The following is a 20976-nucleotide window of genomic DNA, read 5'->3' as shown; positions in this document are numbered from 1 at the left end:
GGGTTTCACCTTATAGATGTCATGTTCAGTAATAACGGAATAATTTGCTAAAAAATTGACCCTAATGTTTTAAATTCGTTAGTTTCTGCTGCTCTTCAATGCTTTTTGCTAAGTCTAGCAAGAGGCCGAGGTTAGGAGATGGCAGATTTAGTCCAGGTGTGAGGAAATGGCTTTGCGGGCTTTACCCCGCTCGCTGAAGCGGCTCGGACACTTGGGAACGCGAGTTTAAGAACGCAGCGCAGTTCTGCCGGGGGTTGTGCAAACTCGGCTCAAGTCCTTTAACTGCAGGCGCAGGAGAAGTTCCCTAAAGGCCGGACCAGCCGCGGGCTTTGCTGCCCGGCCGCGCTGCGGCAGCGCCGGGGGCGCTCCCGGGGCCGGGCGGGGACCCCGCGGGGCCGGGGCGCTGGGAGCCTCGGCGGGCGGTGTCGGGCTGGCGGCTCTTCCCACCGCTCTCCGTGATCGCTGAGACCCGCGGCAGCCCCCCCGCCCCGCCCGGCCCCGGCCCGGGGCGGCTCCCTTGGCTCGGCGCCGCTCGGTCCCGCCTGCCCGGAGCGCTGGGCTTTCCGCGCCGCCCGCCCGCCGCGCCGCAGCCCCATGTCCGCGCTCCCCGCCGGCGCCGACATCAAGCGGGCTCTGGAGAACAGCCCCGAGACCAACATCGAGGATGAGCTGCCCGACGAGCCGCCGCCGCCGCGGCCCAAGAACTACCTGCTCCTCAGCATCCTCTCCTGCTTCTGTCCCGCCTATCCCGTCAACATCGTCGCCTTCGTGTTCGCCGTCATGGTGAGTAGCACCTCCGGCTTGGGCTCCGAGCGGCCGCCGCCGACCCCGGCAGGGAAAGGGGCATCAGCCGCCTTGGAGCCGCTTGTCCCGGGTGAGGCAGCGAGCCTGGGAGCATCAGCAGGCGCGGGCAGGGGGACCACCGAGCTATCCCAGCAGCGATGGAAAGCGTGGAGTGAAAGGCAGATTCCAACAAGTTTTCACTGTCGGGTGGCGGGTTTATTCCAGTTAACGGGGTTTGTTACATCAACTAAGTCGCACGCTGAACTGGACAGAGTATCTGTGTGAAAGTGTCCGCTGGAGAACAGAAATCAGATTTGGTTTCTGCTTTAGTTAATCAAATATAATAGGAGTGCCTTTTTTCCAGTAAACAGGCTCTTTGATACTATTTGTTAGAATAATACAGATGATGATAACGATTGCAGGTTGTTGGCAACTGCCCATGTAAATTGAGTATCAAACACACTGAGAGAACAGCCTTACTCCTACAATCTGAAATTGATACACGTTGTCCTTAATAACCCAGCAATCCCCTAACTTCCAAAGAATTGTTGGAACAGAATCTCCTTCTCCGAGTTAAAAGTTGCAGAGTCAGATCCAGAGTTTTCTAGTCATATACATGATCGGTGTTATCAGTAACACTGCAATGTGTTTCTGTTGTTTAGGAGCTGAAAAAGGTTTAAAACATGTTGTGTATTTTCATCCTTTTCTCTGACAGCCAAGCTGAGAAGGTAAGTAAAAATGTAGTTATTTCTTTTTGCAATTAAGTATAAGAATAGCTAACTATGTCTAAAATATCCCAAAACAGACTCTTGTAAAGTGTGATGAGTAAAGATTGATGAGAAATCACATTGCTGAAGTTTGAAAACTACTATTCCAAAGCCATTGTTCAAGTCTTTTTTATTTTTTTGTAGTTAAGTATTAGCTGTCTTTTTTTTATTATTTTTTTATTTTCTTCCTTCTCTGTTTATTTCCTTTGTGGTTACCTTAACTATACAATATGCTTTTTTCCTTATTTTGGGAAGATTTGGTTCTGCTGGTACTCAGCATCCTTTCTGTCCACGGACACTGAGGGTGCTATATAAAGTAATGAGAGCTGGTGATCTGGGGCTGGGAGCGTCTGTTCCCTGTGACAATGCTTTCATCAAGGTGCTGGGGCTGTACAGAAGTTAACTGTCAAGGACAGAATTTGGCCTCTAAAGATTTTTGCACCCCATATGGAGAAATCTCCACCCACAGCCTGGTTGAAGTTCATGCAGGCTTCTGGAGTCAGGCATCAGTAACTGTTACCAGGGGATTTGAAGGAACCAGGGTGGGAAGAGCACTTCCTGAAAGCTGAACAGCCTGTGCAGGTCTCAGCTGCCCACTCCTTTACAGGGGGAAACAAAAACCAGACCAGTGACCTCCCCTGTCTGGGAATAGCTTCTGTTTCAACACATCCTACCTAAAACCTCTCCTTTTCTATAAAAATAGCATGTCCAACTTCTTTTCCACAGCCTGACCCCCCTGCCTTTCCAAGCTGCAACCTGTAACTGCTGCATTTTCCTCAGCTGCAGGTTCTGCATTGTAGCCTGGGCTGGTTTTATTTCCACTTCTGCTGGGATCTGCACCCTCCCTCCCCTTCTCAGCTGGAGCTGCTAAGGGTTAACACTGAGATACAAGAGTGGGTTGTTTTCTTTTCTTACAGAAGACACCTCTACAGTCTGCAGAGCTTACCTGAGACCTTGGGTCAGATTTAAAGACCCTCACAAGTGGATTTTCTACAAATTTCCACTTTGTAAAATCGACCCAAAAGGAAAAGTCCTGTTGGCTTCTAGAGGGGGCATGGTTCAGCACCCTGTGTACCTGTGTCATGTCCTCCTTAACTGTTCTAAATTCAGACAATGTTTTCACTCTAAAAGTAGAGTCTGGGCTCTAACACACCCCCAAAATAAGTGACAGATTTGTCTTCAGTCTCTTCTGTCTCTTCTGCTGCCCCATTTACAACTCCAGCACTGGTTTCCTCACTCCTTTCTCACCTTTGGAGGCTCAGACCTCACCGTTACAGATCTTACCTCCTTTACTTTATTTTTAGAATAAACCTTTTGCAAGTTCTCCTTATTGCAATAATAACTTTCCTTGTTCCTTACCTGTCTGTCTCTCATGGCAGAGTGCAGAGGAGAGCTGGTAGAAAGGGCATTATTGGCATCACTGTGTTGCCATATTGGCATTACAAGAGCCCCCCTCCAACGAGCCACTGGCCACCTGCAGGGTGAGCACTGCTCAGCATTTCTGGCAAACGGAGTTCTGTTTTCTCCAGGACTCCTGGCTGTAGGATTACTGCTCTCAATACCCTTGTGCAGCCCCAGATGCCATCAGTTCTGCTTCTTGTTGCTTCCAGCAGCTGGGTCACTGTGAGCAGCTGTGTCACGTTGCTGTGCCATCAGTACATTTATTTACTCAAGTAAATAAATGCTGATCAGCCCCAGGGACACCTCCCTCAGCTCTGCCCTCTTCTTTCCCATACAAGTGTAACCACAAGCAAGAGTTTGGGGGCAGGTACCAGGTCAGGAGGCTCCTGTGGCACAGGAGATTTCTCTGGTGTGGGGCTGGGGGTGGGCACTGTGTCACTGAGCTCTTTGGCTCCTTCTCTGCAGTGGTGAACCCAAAGAGCTCTCAGTGAGCTGCCAGCTGTGCCTGAGACCTGGCTGGGGTGGACTGGCTGTGTCTGGCTCATGGGGTCAGAGCTAGAGGGAGGCTGTGGAATAACTCTGGGAAATGAATCAGATATTTTCAATGCCAGCACTGAGGTCTGACAATTGAACACCTTTTGTTGGCCTTTCTCAGTACCCCCCCCTCAGCTGTCTTCATTTCAAAGATCTGTATGTCAGACTAGTTCTGTAATTCCCTAGGGCTTTACATTTATAACAACCTCCAAACAGTCTCTCCAAAGCTATTTCTCACTGATTTTTTGCTCTAAACTCCCTCTTGCTGTTGACACATTTTTGTTTAATCATTTCCATGCTTCAAACAACATATGTGGTCAAGCTGCCCACTTGACAATCTTGGCTCATCTGCCTCTGATAGTAACAAGTTCTTTGTCTGCATTTGTTGCTGTTGGATTCAGATGCCTGGTCTTTATATGGGTTTCCCTAAGCAGAGACAACAAATTAGAAGGTGGTGGAAGCTGTGGAGACAGGAAAGGATGGACCTTGCTTTGTCAGGGAGCCACCTCTTCTGATTGGGATCCTAAGGAGCCATGTGCAGTGTGTTGGCTGTGGTCAGCTCAGTGACCAGCAGAGTGACCAATGTTTCTGTATTTAGAAAGTTTACTTGTAGAGTTTATTATTTATATATCCCTTGTTAGGTAGCTTGTAGGTACCTGGATATCTAACACCATATGGGACAGCTTGTACTCACTTCAGGAATATTAAACAGCATATTTAATATTCAGGAATATTAAACAACAGGGCTCAGCAGCTGCTGTTAAGGCATTTTTGCATGGCCCTGCCTTTGCAAACTGGTAGGTTTTTGTTTTTCCTCAGCAGCACCCTGCAGAGCCAACTCCCCTTTCACATGTCCTGCTCAGCACCTGCCTGTTCTGAATTGCTCCCCAAGTCCCCCCTGTCCTTTGTGTTTCCCTGTGAGCTGTTCCCACAGTGAGGAGTCACCCTGAGTCAGCAGGTCTGGTTCTTCCTTAGGTCTGAACTAGAGAGTGTCTCCTTTCCAGGCACAGCCAATTGAGGTTCACCCAGCCTGGCTTATAGAGCCTAGAAAATGCTGATCAGAGAACCTCAGTCTGGTCTGCCCAGATCTGTAAGAAAAGTAGAGGAAGATTTCTGAAGTTACTCGGTGTTCTTTCATGAATTTGCCATGATCAGTGTTCTGGGAGTGTGGAACAGAAAATACACATAAAAAGGGATTAATATTTTATAGCTAATTCAGCACATTTCTGTTCACATGAGGTTAAGTCACTTTATTGTTGAACTGAGAATGTTTTATAAATAGATGTGTGTGAACCTGCTGAAGTCACTGAGATTACTCAAGTAAATAAACAGCTGCAGAACTGTGGCTTTAATTTACATTATGACTTCATAGCCAGTGAGGTAGCAGAAACCTGAGAAATCATATGGTGTTTGGTTGAAAAGGGCTGAAATTTGTTTTAAAAGTTGGACAGACCAAATGCCTCATACAGATGCTGTGTTCTCAATATATTGCCCAGCCCTTGGAAATAAATAGATGTAACAGTTAAAGCTTTAACAGTTGATGTTATCTCTGTCTAATGTTGAAAACTGGAAGCTTGACCAGGAGCCCTTTGAAGCAGATGGAAGTAATGAATTTCAAAAAGCTTTGCATCAGACCCCAACCACTCCCTCAAACCTCTTATTTTTTTATTGAATGCTTTCTAAGTTATTTCATTTAATTTAAACCTCTTTATAGAGAAACTTTGGTCTCCTTCCTGACTCTACCAAATCCTATTCTTTAACATTAATGTTGTTTTCCTCCTCTTCATCGTGGATTTAGATTAAAATGACATTATTTATTAAAGTTTGCATGATGAATTATTTATGCAGTACCTGCAGAAATCACATGGACATTTTCCAGACTTCCTAAATACATTAGTAAAATGGCCCAGAACTGCAAGGTGGTGCTGTCAGGTCTTGCTTACAACTCTGTCTCACTTTTGAGACCACAAGCCTGGGGAACTGGGTCGATGGTGTGTGCAGAACCCCTCTGCAGATGCCATGCAAGGGGAGTGCTTTGGTAAGAGGTGAGTCCAAAGTCCAGGGCCAGGTGTCTGTGGTGCTTCTCTGTGTTTCCCTGCAGCCACAATGGCATTGGTGGTTGTTGGCAGGCACAGGAGGAGGTCAGTCTGCTCAAGGCCAAGCTGAGCTGTGTTTCTCCTCATAATCCTCTAAAAGACATTTCCAAATGTACTTGGAGAAAGCTCTTCTGCAGCCAGGACTGCTGGGGACAGTGGAGTGGCTTTGGTGAGAGGACAGTGCCAGCCCCTTTGTAGCAGGATCACTGTCCTGTTTGACCATGTGCTCATGTCCATCTCTCATTTCCATCTCTGCCCTCTTTCCCCATTATGTGCTTTCCAACCTCAATGAAATCTGACAGCAGAGCAGAGATTTTAGCGATATTCTTTGGGGACACAAACCAGAGAAATGTTTAGGCATGTGGGCTTCCAGGAAGGGAAGAAATGTATCAGTGCTCTCTTTAAGGACATGAGTGCATCAGTATCTCAGCCTTTTGTAGACTCCAGAGAATAAGTACCTGCACTTATCCTTGAGATGCAGTTCTAGGAATGCAGGCTGTGTTGCTTTGGGACTGTCTGGGCTGGGCTGATGCTCCTGCAGTGCTGACACCACGAGTGCACCCAGCCCATTAGCTCTGTGTGCTCACTAATTGACACAGCACACACATCATGCCCCTCATTGCTTTCCTGCTTGGGAGAAATGGCTCTACAGCAGTGCTTGGTGTGCTTCATCCCTTTCCTGCCCTCCACAGTCTCAGTTCTTCACTCTGTTGTTCTGTTTGCTGCAAAAAGTGATTTATAGCTGAAGCACTTCCATTATAGCACTTGGTGATACTTCATACAGTCGTTTTCTAGAGACAATCTGTATTCTCTAGTCCAGAGAGCAGTTAATTTGATCAGGTCCCCATATCTCTCCCCCTACTCTTCCCATTTCTCTGATACCTCCTGAAATATATACAAGATACTAAAAACCATGTTGTGACTAACGTGATTCCCCGAGGAAGTATGCTGAGTTCAATAGTGAAATCTGATCTAGAAATCTGGACTCAGTGTTATGGCTTATGAACTCAAACTCTCATGATTTTACAAAAGAATTCTTAGGAATAATGCCCTTTTTAATGCTTTGATAGCATCTCATTCTTGGGGGAAAAATTTCTACAAACTGTGTTTAGACTCATATACTACAGTACTTGGTGTGGTTCACTGAATCTTTTCCTTTTAAAATGGTTTGGTTAAACCAAAAATTAATTCAGAAAATCCTACAGTCTGTCTCACAAAAGCCTAGAGGGTCAGAGTGGTCCTATCACACATTGCAATCTGAGGATGTAATGAATGTAAAGCATCTGCTAAGTCACGGGTGGGTAGAGAGAAACTCGAGTCTCTTGAGAGAATATCTGATGCACACCTCAGGATGGATATGATAATAATTATCAGTGTCTTCCAGAAATGCAAAGGAACACAACTTCTAGCCCATGAGGATGGCACTCAGATATTTTGTTCAGATGCCTTATATTTCTTTGGTTTGTATTTTTCCCACCACTGGCAAACTATTTATTAATTCTTCAAACTTTGTTTCGAAAAGTAAAATATTGGAAAAATAGGTAATTAGTAAGCTTTTTAAAGTTTTGCTGAGACTTTCTCTAAAAATGCTGCCTATTTATGCTCTTTTTTATGCTTATAGTCTTGTAAAGCATACGAATTTATCTCACTGCTAGTGAAGTGGCCAACTAATAATTCCCATATACTACAAAACTGTTTCCAAAGATAAAAGCCACTGGTTTATGCAAGTGGGTTGATGGTTTGACAGCTTTTATGCTGGTGTGTGTGGTATTTTCAGGGCCCCATTTCATTGGGAGGAAAGATTAATCTGACTCCATGTTCTTAGAAGGCTAATTTATTATTTTATGATATTATATTAAAGAATATTATATTAAACTATACTCAAGAATAGAGAGAGGATACTTCCAGAAGGCTAGAAGATACCAATGAAAAACTCATGACTCTCGCCAGAGCCTTGACACAGCTGGCTGTGACTGGCCATTAAGTTAAAACAATTCACATGTGGGATAAGCAATCTCCAAACCACATTCTAAAGCAGCAAAACACAGGAGAAGCAAATCAGATAATATTGTTTTCTTTTTTCGCTGAGGCTTCTCAGCTTGTCAGGAGAAGAAGAATCCTGGGCAAGGGGATTTTTCAGAAAATATGACGGTGACAGGTGTGTATCATATAAACAAAGCCCCACCACTGAACAAAAAAAAAAACCCAAAAAGAGCTGTAGCTTCAATGAAAGGTACTGAAAATTGTCGGCGATGGAGAGAGATGGGGAGACTGATTTGGTGATCAGAATCCAATTTTATTGTGGGCTACAAACACTTATATACTATTTCAGGGAGACTGGTAATGTGCACTGCAATGATTAGGTTAAAATCACATACACAAAGTTATGCATATAACAACATCTCTTGCTTGCAGAGTTAATGGGATTTTTTTTTTCTGGTAACCTGTTTGATTTAATCTTCTTGCAATCCAGATCTAATTTTCAAAGTTCTGTTTGCTTTTGCCAAAGCATCCTGTTATCAAATCTCTTATCTTAACCAGGTCCAAAGTCCATGATCTGTCTTGTGTCCCCCAACATTCCAACATAAAATGAGTGGAACAGAAAATTGGACTCCCTGCTTACCTTGGCAGCGGACATTGATTTGTTCTGTTGCTTCAGGGGTGTCATGCTGCTTTGCCAACAGGTTTGTGTTTGAAGGGCGGAGCTGTGATTCCCTGTTTGCCCTCTGCAGGCTCTGAACAGTTACAACCAGGGGGACATAGAAGGCTCCAAGCGGCTGGGTCGCAACGCGCTCTGGGTGGCCGTGGCCTCCATCATCATCGGCCTCATCATCATCGGCATCTACTGTGCGGTTCACTTCACAACGGTGAGCAAGGGCTCTCACAGCCCTCCCTGCAGGCCTCCAGAGCAAGGCACTAAGGGCTGCCACAACCACCTCTCTTTATCTATCTTTATCTATCTAGGGATCCATGTATGCTTTCCAAAAGGATTTTATCGTATTTTACACTTTAGAAAATTCTGTTGTCTGTGGTTAAACACAAGCGACTCTGTCTTAGCAGCAGGTGGTTTTCTAGCAACTCTGGCAGCTCCAATATGTTTTTCCAATTTTGGCCAGTTACTTTTGGGTTTTCTCCTCCTCAGCTTCACCATCTTTCAGATCAAGTGACCTGAGATCTTTAAATTTCAGGTAACAGAGCCCCCAGGTGATAATTTCCAGTCTCATGGTCTGGCCAACTGATCTTTTAGCTCTGCAAGGAGGAGACAACAGTCAGTTACTCCTCTACTGTTTGACAGTAAAACAGGTGATCAGAACTATATCAAAAGTGATCAAAAATGTCATTCTGACTTGTGTCTCTGTGGGGTAAGGCCCTTCACTCTCCATGCTGTGTTATTGTCCTGTCCTCCCACACCTGCAATAATAGAAACAAACAAATGAACAAATGAAGCTCTGGGGTTACCCAAATGGATTACTGGAAAAGAGAACAAAAGCAATTGAGGGTATTGATAATCTTTCTTAAGGTTGTGCAACAATGTGTTCTTTTCTCCACAGTACTGTGCACTTCCCATTAAAATAACCAATTTAAATGAATTTATTATTGGCTGGTTTGGTTGGAGGGCATTTCAGTGCACTGTACAAACTTATGCATAAGCTATAAACAGAGAACACCCCATTTACCACTGAAATGAAGACACCTCTGGGGAGGGAATGCAGTAACTGGTTAAACGTGTACAGCATTTTCATACAAAAATTGAAGTACAACATATTGAGCTGCTGGGAAATTACTGGACAGGGGGTCCAGCTCTGTGGGATATTATTAGATGGTGCTGCAGACTCTAAGTGTCCTGTGCATTCATTAATTTTCTGTGCATTTTGCAAGCATGACTCTTGGTTCAGCTTGTGTTCAGCTCATTCAGCGCTGGCAGATTTAAACCCAAGGCCCTTCAGGCTGGGAGTGCCAAGTTTTGTAATTGACAGCAGCAGTAAATTCCACCACCTCACTCATCATTTCTCAGGCAAGGAGAGCTGCTCAGTTATTTTTTCAGAGTAGGGGAGGGAAGGGCAGTGTGAGGAATGGCAGACAGCACTGACCTGAAGAATTCACAGTGACCAGGCTGCAGCAAACCAGTATAATACAACTTTGTTTTTCCTTTGAGGACTTTTTAATTTGATTTTGGTTCTGGGTTTTTTTTTTTTAAAGAGAAAACTCTCTGTTGGGTGGAAGCAGCCAGGTGGTTGGGAACCCTCAGAACACTGCTGGGATATTAATTTCTGTACATAGTTTCCACAGAGCTTTCTTGGCCAAATGGTACCAGGACTTTTGTGAGGAGTCCAGATTCACTGGATTCACTCTTCTCTCTGCCCTTCCAGCCTCTTCACTGCTCCCCTTCTCCCTCTCACTTGTCACCCTCCAAAGAGCCTTTGCTTCTAGGAAAGGATTTGATGGCAACAGCAATCTTTTGATGTGAAAATGAGTGAACAGAAGCACCCAGCTGGTCTTTCCACTCTCCATGCTTACCTGGGTCCCCTCAGTTGCCTTACTCTTGGACATTTTCACTTTATACTAGTAAAGTATAAAGTTTTAGTCTGATATTCCACTGCTGTGAATGGCTTTGCACACTCCATTCAGTGACCTCACACCCATTTGTGCCTTTCTCATGGTTATTTACTGACAGCCATTTTGCTGAAGGGATTGTAAATTAATTCTATGCTCACTTTAATATATGTTTCAATATTAGTAAGGTAGCACAAAATAGCCTTTATATAATAATATGGCAGATTTATTTGATCACCATTAAGCACAGATTTAATGTTACCATGACCTACACATGCATTTTTCCTGGAAGTTAGATTTCAGCAATATGCAGGAAAAGCTTGACCCTTCCAAGATTAATTCCTGTACTTTATCCACTTGAAATTAATCAGATACCACAGTACCCAGTTCTTTCTGCTGACATTCCTTGTGGCTTTTTTTGTCTTCAAGGGATAACAAATCTCACTGCAAATTACCTTGGGGAGATACTGCTGCCAGCATCAAAGATGCAAAGTGTACTGAGAACTCAAGTTCTCTTCCACAACATGAAGCCTCTGAGAAGCAACAAAAATGAGACATCCAAGTCAGGTTGGCAGGGAGGAATCTCTCTACCAGTTGTTACACAACTTTTCTTATAGGTACAGGAACTTGAATCAGGTTCAGCTGGCTCTGAAGCCTCCTTCAAAACAACTCCACATGCCTCAGCCAGGAGAAGAATATTGAGTCAGGTGTGTTGAAGGTAGAAATGGTAAAAATTGCAGAGAGAGGAAGAGCAGGAAATTCCTGCTTTGAGCAAACAATGATTTTACACCACCAATAATACTCCCAAATGTACCCCAGTAATAGTGCCAGACTTGGGAAGACCCTTTCACTTCTCAGCAAACCCCCACTTCCAAGTGTCCTCATGTGCCTTCCTTGGCTGGTTCAGTCACAGAGCAACAGTAGCACAGGAATAACAGCAGCCAACACCTACACATCTACTGCAGGGAAGAAACACCCTTGACTTCTCATTTTGAAGATTTACTCAGAGCTAAGTCAGCTTGGGGCTTCTCCTGCTGCCTTGGAGAGCCTCATTTCTCTCAAGCACTGGCATGTTATCTTTAACAAACATATATTAAGAGAGGTAGTGATACATATTTATATCCTGGAGCAGGGCCCACCCAACACTTGGGAACCATCTATGATCTGCAGCCATGGCCCTAAATGTAGGCAAGGGGAAGCCATCACTTGCATCACTAGAGCTGACAGCCCAGCAATAAAACTCATGTGTCCTGCTCAGTGTGAAGTGGCATGTCCCTCATCCTGCTGAGGACTCTGAGTGCAGAGCTGTGGTGTGTGTGAGATCAGGGTTGTGCCTCATTCCACACTGGGCCAAATTTATTCTTACTCTGCCCCATTTGCTTTTAGCCTCCCCTGTCAGCTTCCCCTGTCAGCTTCCCCTGTGCCCCTGCCTTGCCAGTCCCGAGTGCTGAGTTACACTTCCAGGGCTTGCTCAGATGTAACTTTAGCTGGTATTTGTGTCACCACAGTCTGGCCCTGCATGTGTGCCTCAGGCATGTTGTCCATCAAGAACTGCAGTGAGAAATGTATTTGCCTTCCCTGAGGGGACAGCACCGTGACCTGGAGCAGGGCAGGGCTGTGTGCCACAGCCTGTGTGTGCCATACCCTGTTTGCTCCCACCCAGTGCCACTGTTCTCATCATGCTCCTCTCAGAAACCTTTCCCCAGACTTGCACAGCCTTGGAGTCAGCCTTCCCACCTCTAGGCATTTTGTTCAGCAAAAGGTGGTGATTTTGTCAGTCAGTGAGGGCTCTCAAGTCATTTACAATCTGTGTTTTCAGAGCAGCCTCAACGTTTTTGAAGCAGATTCCAAATTCTGTTTTGGTTTGGGTTTTGCTGACATGAGACACCCTCAGATTACACTTGAGTTCTGCTGGCAGGGTTCAGGGAAACAAGAGCCTGGGCTGGATCCTCCTTACTTAAGTGAAGGAGATCCCAGGTATCCCAAACCCTACTCTTAACTGGATCTAAAGATGTCATATTCTACTTCATGCTGCCATGTGAGTAGTTCAGAACAATAGTCAGCTCCTCACAGCACATTACTAGACCACCTCTAGTGTCTGGGTGACACTTTGCAGTGCTGCTCAGGGCTGAACTAGAGCTCACATGAGTTTTGCCACCCAGCTGAGCCACAAGGCGTTTCATATACAGCCCACGTCTTCTGTGCTCCTCTCTTGTGGACTTCTGCAGTCTGGACAAGTAGGAGTGAGCCAAGCAGAAATGTGGAGGATGAGTGAGAGCTATTAGAAGTAAAATCTCCAGTAGACTGAGACAGCAACAGTTTTGCTCTGAGGAAGGAAGCCAAAATGCTGTGAGTTTGGAATTTTATGCAAACCATTAGGATATTTCAATGCTTTCGTAGAGGAGCCTGAACTTCTGACCCCTTCCTTAATCTCACTTGATTTAGAACTTTGCCCCAGGGAAGCCACAGAAATGCCACCTGTCAGCATGGCTTCCAAGGAACACAGAGCCAGCCAGGCTGTGGGGAAAGCACCAGCTTGCACTGCTCAGAATCAGAAGGGTTTTAAATCAAGCACATGTGCAGTAATGCAGCACTGGTAATTCCAGGTAGAAGGAAAAGGAGTAAGTGTTTAGACTGTGCAGCTGGGACAGATGTACACATACAGTTTCCTCACTGACTTAGAAATAATTCTTCAGGAGGAAAAGGAGTGCAAAGTTATTTTTAGTATCTCTGCTGTCCTGTTCCTGAAGCTCTTGGAAGCCTTTGCAGACATTCCCCTCAGTGACTGCCTGTCTTTCAGTGCCAGAACAAGCTGAAGACCAGCATGAGGACAGGGATTACTCAGCCAGCCTACAGATCTTTACACTGGCCATTCTGTCCTCTGCACCTTACCATAAAAATAAACAAGTCAGCGTCTCGTGCTGCAGGGACTGGCCTGCCAGTAAGGGATAGAGCTCTAAGCCTGAAGTCAGGGCATTCCTGTTCTTTAATTCTTGGTGTCCACCCAACCAGGGAGCTCATACTGCTGCTTTTCTATTGTAAGGGTGCACACTGATTATTTCCTTGATCCTTACCTTGTTTTACTGGATTTCTGAAAACATAGGAGCCTAAAGTCCTCTACCTCTCTCTCAAAGTGTTCCCTCCCTCAGCTGGGAGGCTGAGCAGTGGCACAGGGTGCAGTTGCACAGACAATGTGGTTACATCAGCCTGACTTCCTTAGCAAACTACATGAAAAATCCTGGTCCAGAAAGAGCTGTTTCATCTGTGCACAGAGGAGATGTTCCCACAATGGATTCTACCCAGTGGAGCCATGAGCAGCATCCAAGAGACAGTCAGCAAAGGCATTAATGCTGTCTGCAGGATATATTTACTAGGCAGTGCCTCGGGTCCCAAATCCCTCCTTGAGGAGCTGCTAGAATAATGTATCTGCCTGATGGAGGAGATCCCTCAGACTCCAGCAGAACCCAAAATCTGGGGATAGGTCAGGGCATCCATGGGTATTATCTGAGAGCTTTCCCCTACACAAGAATTTGAGGGAACTCCTCAAATCCCTCCTCTCCTAATGCAGATGCACAGGACAGGTTTCCCAGTCCTTTTAAAGGATGTTGTGTGTTACTGTGGGATTTACCAAGTTATCCACTGCTGGAGGGTTGTTCTTGTCTGACTGCTTTATGTACCACTCCAAGGAAGCAGAGATGCTGTTGACCTCATGAATCTTTGCCAAGTAAGAGCCCATTTCCTGGAATGGAAGGCCCTGATTTGCATTGATTCAGGTAACCCAGTTTAAAAATTCAGTTCGGATTGACAGATGACCAATGCCATTAGAAACTCAGCTCTTTGACTCAAAACTGTATTGAGCTGCTAGTCTAGAGGGATGTTTGTTAAGAGAACAAGTACCATTAATGTGGCATAATGTATCCATTAGATCTGTAGAATTAATAATTTAAACTCACAGGGCAAACTCTGTCTTCTCCTTTAAACACACATATTTCTGTGTCCTTGCAGCATGCTATCTGAAGACCAGGACTGCACTTGGATGATATCAACATGTAAACCTCTGGAGGGAGAAAAAGAAGAGATGGAAACCATTCCAGACTGTTAGCTCTGACCCTACAAGTCTGCAGAGGCATGTTGCTGGTGAATGAACTGATAGCCCAGTTAGTTAATCAGCATGGCGTGACGAGGTTTTCAAAATTATTTATTTATAAGACATCTCAGTATAAAGCAGCATTTTCTCTTTCACCCTAATGTATGATGAGATCTTGCCCTAAAAAAAAAATCCCTTTTCTTTCTCTTTTCCATGGAATGTCTGCTGGATCTGTGATGTTCCCTGGCTGACCCCAGCCAGACAAAGCCAACATATCCAGACTGTTTATGGTGCACAGTGTAAGATCTGATGCACAGCCCACTGAAGCTAGTAGGAGAACTCCTGTTACTTCTGGCAGATTTTGGATCAGGCCATTAAGGATTTTTTCATTACTTTAAAATATTCACATCATGATACAACTGTACCCATGGGTTTGTGATTTTATCCTGCTCTGTGATTTTATAATGCCGTGGGCGCACTCTGACTCAGCAGCTGCTTTCTTTTGTCATTCTCAGCTTTTAGAACTTTACCTTGGATTTTTAAACACCTGGGACCGATTTCAATCACTTGATTATTAAGAGAGACTCTTGTTCCATAGCATCCATATTTTTCTTAATGATTTATCTTTGTTTTGTTGTCTTTCATTGTTGCACTCCCTTGACTTAGCTCCTGTCCCGTATTAAATTTGCACTGATCATACTTTCTTCTTTAAACCTCACATATGTAAAAAGTTCCTATTTTTTTACCTGACAAAAGATCTTCTTTTTAAACAGATGTCATTCATCCCTTTGTTGTTGTGCTTCTAGCAAGGCACATAGTTTCATTGTGTTCTGCTTTGTTCATGTGGGTTTTGTTTAGCTCATCCTCTCATCTCTATGACTGTGTATCACTGCAGTTAGAGATGGACAGACTTCTGCACCTCCGCCTAGTTACAGACACACTTCCTGATCCTTAGACACTACTCAGTGAGCAGCCTCAGGTTCCAGAATTGATGGCCTCTAAATTACTGCAGTCTCTTGCTACCTTGTGAAAATCTAGCATGGGACAGCTGTTTTTATTAGCTATTTCACAGAATACAATTGTTTTGTCACACAAATATTCCATGTTAAAAGGAGTGAGCTCTGGTGAGCATTAAGATGTGGCTACATCCTCAGCAGTTGCTGCTCTGCTTTATTACCACACCTTCAAGAGAGCTGTGCCAACTTCCACTCCCTCCCCCTGCACCAACATGAACCTGGAGTGACTGCCCAGAAATCCAGGGAGTTCTGCAGGTGCAGGTGAGAGAAGAATCATCTGTCAGGAGTTCAACAGCCTATTAAAAACCAAAAAAAAATTTCTCCCAGAAACCTTTACCTGTTAAAGCATATGCCTGAAAGTAGCATGTATTTTTTGTGCCTTGATATTATATTTTCAGTGTGCTTTTTCGCTTTCCTTCCTGCCAAATTCTGTTTTTCATTGAAGTCAGTGAAGCATTACCTCTCCTTAATTCCTGCAGTCTTAAACTTCACAAACACTGGTGAAGTCAGCTGATTTATTAATCAGCTGATCAGATTTGTCCACATGGGAATCTTGCCACTGATTTTGATGATCCCAAGAATTGGCTGTTCTGTGAACTCCTCTTTGGTTTTTGAATACTATTTTAATGGTCTGATATGTCTTGTGGGACTTTTAGTAGCTTGCCTTATTATCAGATATGATAGAAATGTCATTGACAAGTGGAATAAAATTACTTTTAATTCATGTCTATTCTGGTATGTGGGAAGTGTCTTTCCTAAGTTTTGTTGCCTCTTCTATTGGAAAGAGTAATATCCCTTTTTCTAAGCCCTTGGACAGTTTCAGAATGAAGTGAATCACAGCAAAAGGAGGTTTCCAAAGTTATGTGGGCACTAGAGGATAGGGATAGGCAGCTTGAAGTATTTTTTTAACTGCCTGACAAGGGTTGAGATCAATAGGAGCTTAGACACCCGACTTGTTCAGAAGCTTTTGAAAACCATACTGGAAATCTAACTTGCATCTTGTTCCTCATAAATATCTTTGAAGTCTCACTCTTAATATAATTGAGAATTGAGCCATTGTACCTTCAGTGCTTCTGAAGAGAAATGTTGGTACCGTACAGTGCTATTGATTGGTATAAAAATAAAGGCTTTATATTAAACCACTTAATGTGACAGAGAGGAGAGAATGCAGCAATTCCTCTAATGTCCTTAGTGCTTCTGTGTCATAGGTAATCTTATTTTTGCTTTACTAATGTATTGGTATTGGTCCTCTTCATTTATTTATGTTTACATAAATTTTCAACCATGTTTGGGAAGTGCAGCTTGTGCTGGAAAGTGGTATGGTCCTTGTAGAACCACATTGTTCTGATGTGTGGCAGAGACATCCCAAAGCAGGCAGCAAACACAGGGAGCATCAATGACATTTTAGTGCCCAAATCAGCAAGGCCCGAGTGCCAGCAGTGGGTGTGGAAGGCAGAATGCAGGTGTCTGACTGCGGGATTTGTGTCTGCTCCATATTTAGAGGGGCATGTATACAAATCCCGCTATCTCTGACAGCTCTGGAAATTCATTGTCACGCATCTAGATTTTGATTTGGTCCATTATTCTACATTGGACCTACCTTTTTTGTAGGAAAAACCCCTGTTGTATGATATATGTGCTGAATGATGTTATTTGATGAAACAAAGGGAGGTGGGAAGCAGTAAGATGTATTTCAACTCAACATCTGTGTCCCAGGTGCATGAACAGCGTCTTCCTTCTGCAAAGCTGCTTCTGGCTTCCATTTTTTGGACACAGTGTCCTCACGCACTGAAGGCACCAACTAATGCCTCAAGTCCAGCTCCCTTTTCTTTCCTGCACATATTACAGGCAGAGACAGATGGCAACTTGAAATTGCTGGCCTCAGCTCCTGGATCATGTTGGCACCTTTGGCTTCTTACAAGGCAGCTGCATTCTGCAAAACAGCCCAGTGCACGTATCTTGATATGTAATCCTAGAAGAGGCTTCTAAATATAAGTGGGGGTTCTTTGCTGCTGTATGAAGGGGGTCAGCCAAACACTCAAAACGTGGTGTAAGTTTCTTCAGATTGCACAAAAACCAAATTATCTCAGGGTTAATATGAAATTAAATTCTTGGGGCGCCTCCCTGCAGGCACACCCAGTGGTTTACAGCTTTCCCCTGAAGATCAGCACTGGCTCTTCAATTTATGTGGTTGCAGCCAGGATCCATGAGTGGTGAGGGTCCAGAAGTTGTAGCTTTTGGACCTCTATCTTTGGATATGTGCTCACAGTGTGTTCTGCCTCTCAACCTGGAAATAGGTTGTATCTGGTTGCTGCCACAGTGTCCCTCACTCTCAGCATCTGTTCAGGTGCCTCTGCTGAAACAGTGGGCAGACGTCTCTCTCTAAGCTCATTTCCTCCCCTGCACTCTAACTTGCTCTGCCAGTTATTTATTACTGTTTGCCTCAGAAGGGGGAAGATGGAGTCATCTCCCCCATTGGTTTTTACTTTGTGTGTTTGTGTGTGCACACATGCAAGAGTTGAAGGCCAGTAAGATCTAAATACAGGGAAAGTCACTGGACTGGTGGGGGCCAAGCTGGTTAGAAACATCCTGGTTACCTGACAGCTGCTCAGGAGCCTTTGTGGGAGGTGGAGTCCATATCACCAAACCTTGAACAGATGTGGAACCTACCCTGGCTTTGTAGGAGATAGCTCCAGGCAAGGCTGGAGCCCTCAGGGCTCTGCAGAGCTGCTGCCTGACCGCCACCTTTCTGAGACAGCCCTCAGTCTCCACAGGCAGCACCTTCAGGCTCAAAAACTACCTAAATGTTGGTTTCCTCTTATAATCCTCCCCTCTCCAACTTTATTTTGAATTGGCAGATCTCAGGAGATGTGCAGTGTTGGAGCAGAGGAGGGATGCAGTGGTGTGTGAGGGATCTCTGTGCACTCCCAATTTTCCATTTCCCAAGCACAATGGCACATTCTGCAGCACAGCAGGACACGTGTCCCTGAGATGGGACTGAGCCTCTGAGGAGGCTGCCCAACCTCCTCTGCTGCACTCCCTGCCAGCCTGGCAAAGGGGGCTAAACCCACAAGTGACCTAAAAGGAGGAGGGGGCCTGGAAACAAATCAATCAGCCACTGCAAAGATGGAGGAACAAATCTGGGACTCAAGACAGTAAGAAATTTACCCTGTCTTGAACTCTGGGGTAAATTCTGTTCTGTTCCCCCACAGCTCACTCTCCACAGTATTCAAGCTGCAAGAAGCACTTGCTCATGTGTCCTTTATAATGTGATTTATGGCATGTGTGAATCTGATCTCCCAGCTCACGTCTGAGGATGGCTCCTCTGTGTTTGTCATCTCTCGCTGGAGGGCTGAGTCAGCTTCCACACCACTTGCAATGACTTCTCTCTGATGCATAAGCTTGCATCATGTCAAGGGAAAAGAACTTTGCCAGATTTCAATGGATTCTTCAGGACTTTGAACTGCACAGCATGAGGCTGAAGGCATTTCTTTTTTGACACCTACTCTGAGGTAAGAGAAGGGGAAACTCCACTGGAAGTGAAGTATCCAGACGAAAGCAGGCTCTGTGGTCATGGTGAGCTGTGGCAGCCTCATGTTCCCTTTTCAACCAGTATTCAGTGGGGGCTTAATTGCCTTTTGATTTTAATCAAATAACAAGAGAGATAATCTAAATAGTGCAAATGAGAGATTCTGGCCTAGAGCATGGTGTTTGGTGAGTGCCATCCCTGACTTCTGTGCCTGAAAAGCTTGTAAGGTCACTCTTACCCCATAGAATCCAAGACATGCATTCCCCTAACACAGGTCTGTCCTGACCTCAGACCTATCCTGTTTGGTCCTTACTCTCTTTTAAAATGAGTCAGCTGATAGAGAGGGACAGTAAGTGATATCTCCAAGGGGTTAGAGTGACTCAGTAGCAAAGATGTCACTTCACTTGACCTCTCAGCTTGTACAGCACCCAAAGTGCTCTGTTAATGATTCCCAGAACTTTGACCAGCTCAGCTGCGTCTCATCATTTTAAGAGCCAAGAACCAAATTGCCTTAAAATTAACTTCTGACTAAGAAGATTTAACAGTCAGGCCAGGTCTAGCTCATGTTTACTAAAAAAGGTTGGTGTGAGGGAAGGAAAAAGGAGCTGAGCTTTGCTTGTGGCTACTGACATGGCAACTAACAGAGACCACACAGCTCTTCATTCATATCCTGCAGGTCCTTTACAAGCCTCTGCTTTTAAAACCTCACATTGTCCTAGGAGGTGGTGTGGCACAGTCACAAGATGAAGCATTTCATCATTACTTTTATCTTGTTTTATGGGCTGTGAAGAGTCTGAAAGTGAATTTTGGTTTTGTTTGTTTGGGGTTTTTTGTTTGTTTTTTTTAAGGGAATTTCTTATTCAGAATTAGTCGCTTGTGTTTCCCCCCTGCTCCTTTTACCCCAACAGGGGCAGAAGTAGAAAAGGTATTTTTGTAGTCTTCCTTTGGAATGTGGAGGCTGGTTCAGATGGGATGGAAGAGGGAGAGTTTTTATGCCCTTCAGGCTGCAGAGCATAAAAGGAGGCAAAAAGTCACAGATGCTGTTAAAGGGAGGAGCAGAACTCCAGGGTTCCAGAGAATCAGTGGGAGGCTGAGCTCTGCCAGGCCCTGTGGCTTGTCTTTAGCTGATCCCTCACTTCCCACATCTCCTGCACCAACAGCTGTGAGGGAATGGGGCTCCCACTCAGGCTGAGGGGAGAAAACAACCCTCCAGTGAAGGCAAGGACCGTGCACACAGACGTGTGTGAGGAGGTGGGGGATGATTTAGGTGTTCATGGTGGGATGTCATCCAGCCCTCTCAGGGAGCAGCATCTGACAGAGTGAGTTACAGCTGATTGCTCCAGGAGTGTGCTACACCCACCTGTCAGGAAAAGGAGAGACAAGAACCAGTCCTGAAAAGGGAGCAGACACAGGGGAAACAGGGAGGGGAAGGCAGCAACAGTGAGGTTGAGATGCCTTGTCCATGGCCTCTGTCCTGTCCACAGGCCAGCAGCTCCCAGAGGTTTTGGCATGGAGCACACCACGGATAATTCATCACCATGGCAGGAGGAACCATCACATTTTAACAGCAGACTTTAAAATGAATGTTTGTATCTACAGCAGACTGGTTACCACAGCCTTGTGATCTGCTAGCCGTCTGTGCCCTGCAGTTTGTTTCCACTCTGTGGTTCCTAGAACAAAAATCATTGCAAAGGCCAGGCCCCAGATGAAGGTACCGTGGCCTGTAGTGGATCTGTGTGGCAGCTGTGCAGATCATCACAGTGGTCCTGGATGAGCAAATGATGGGCAAGACACGGTACCTTGTACTGCAAACAGTGCTGGCCAAGAAAACTGGGGAGAACAAAACAACCGGGGTTAGAGACAGGGAATTCAGGAGCACTAAGCTGTGTGAAATGCCAATAAAACAGCAGCTGCATTTTATAGCAGGGGCTGTGTGCAGGGCTGGGGAAGGGCTGCCTGCACACACTGCCCTGGCAGCCCCTGGCAGGGGGCTGTGAGTGACAGTCCTGGGCAGGGTGCTCGACCCCAAGGGGCATAAAGGGAGCAGCTGTTCCCCACAACACAGCGGGAGCCAGCGCTGCACTGGCACAGCCATCCCAGCAGAACTCGTCCCACAATGTTACAGCGTGTGGATGCTTCCATTTGGTAGGAATCCTTCTGTCTCTGTGCAGGTTGCTTCTATTTGTAATGACACAAAAGCAATTTATCT

General features: G+C 45.2%; 1 protein-coding gene across 1 annotated transcript; it reads left to right on the top strand.

Annotated features, from left to right (window-relative positions):
* The first annotated feature begins 545 nt into the window (after window positions 1–545).
* TMEM233 (transmembrane protein 233) lies at window positions 546–15960 on the top strand. The gene is made up of 3 exons (XM_030958971.1): window positions 546–783; window positions 8314–8448; window positions 14141–15960. The coding sequence occupies exons 1-3, from the start codon at window positions 595–597 to the stop codon at window positions 14150–14152; spliced, it is 336 nt and encodes a 111-aa protein (XP_030814831.1). The 5' UTR covers window positions 546–594; the 3' UTR covers window positions 14153–15960.
* Window positions 15961–20976: the final 5016 nt, after the last annotated feature.

The sequence above is a fragment of the Camarhynchus parvulus genome, chromosome 15 (assembly GCF_901933205.1).
Source record: "Camarhynchus parvulus chromosome 15, STF_HiC, whole genome shotgun sequence".
Classification (NCBI taxonomy): domain Eukaryota; kingdom Metazoa; phylum Chordata; class Aves; order Passeriformes; family Thraupidae; genus Camarhynchus; species Camarhynchus parvulus.
Note: the sequence above shows the minus strand (reverse complement) of the source record. Positions and strands in the feature narration are given on the sequence as shown.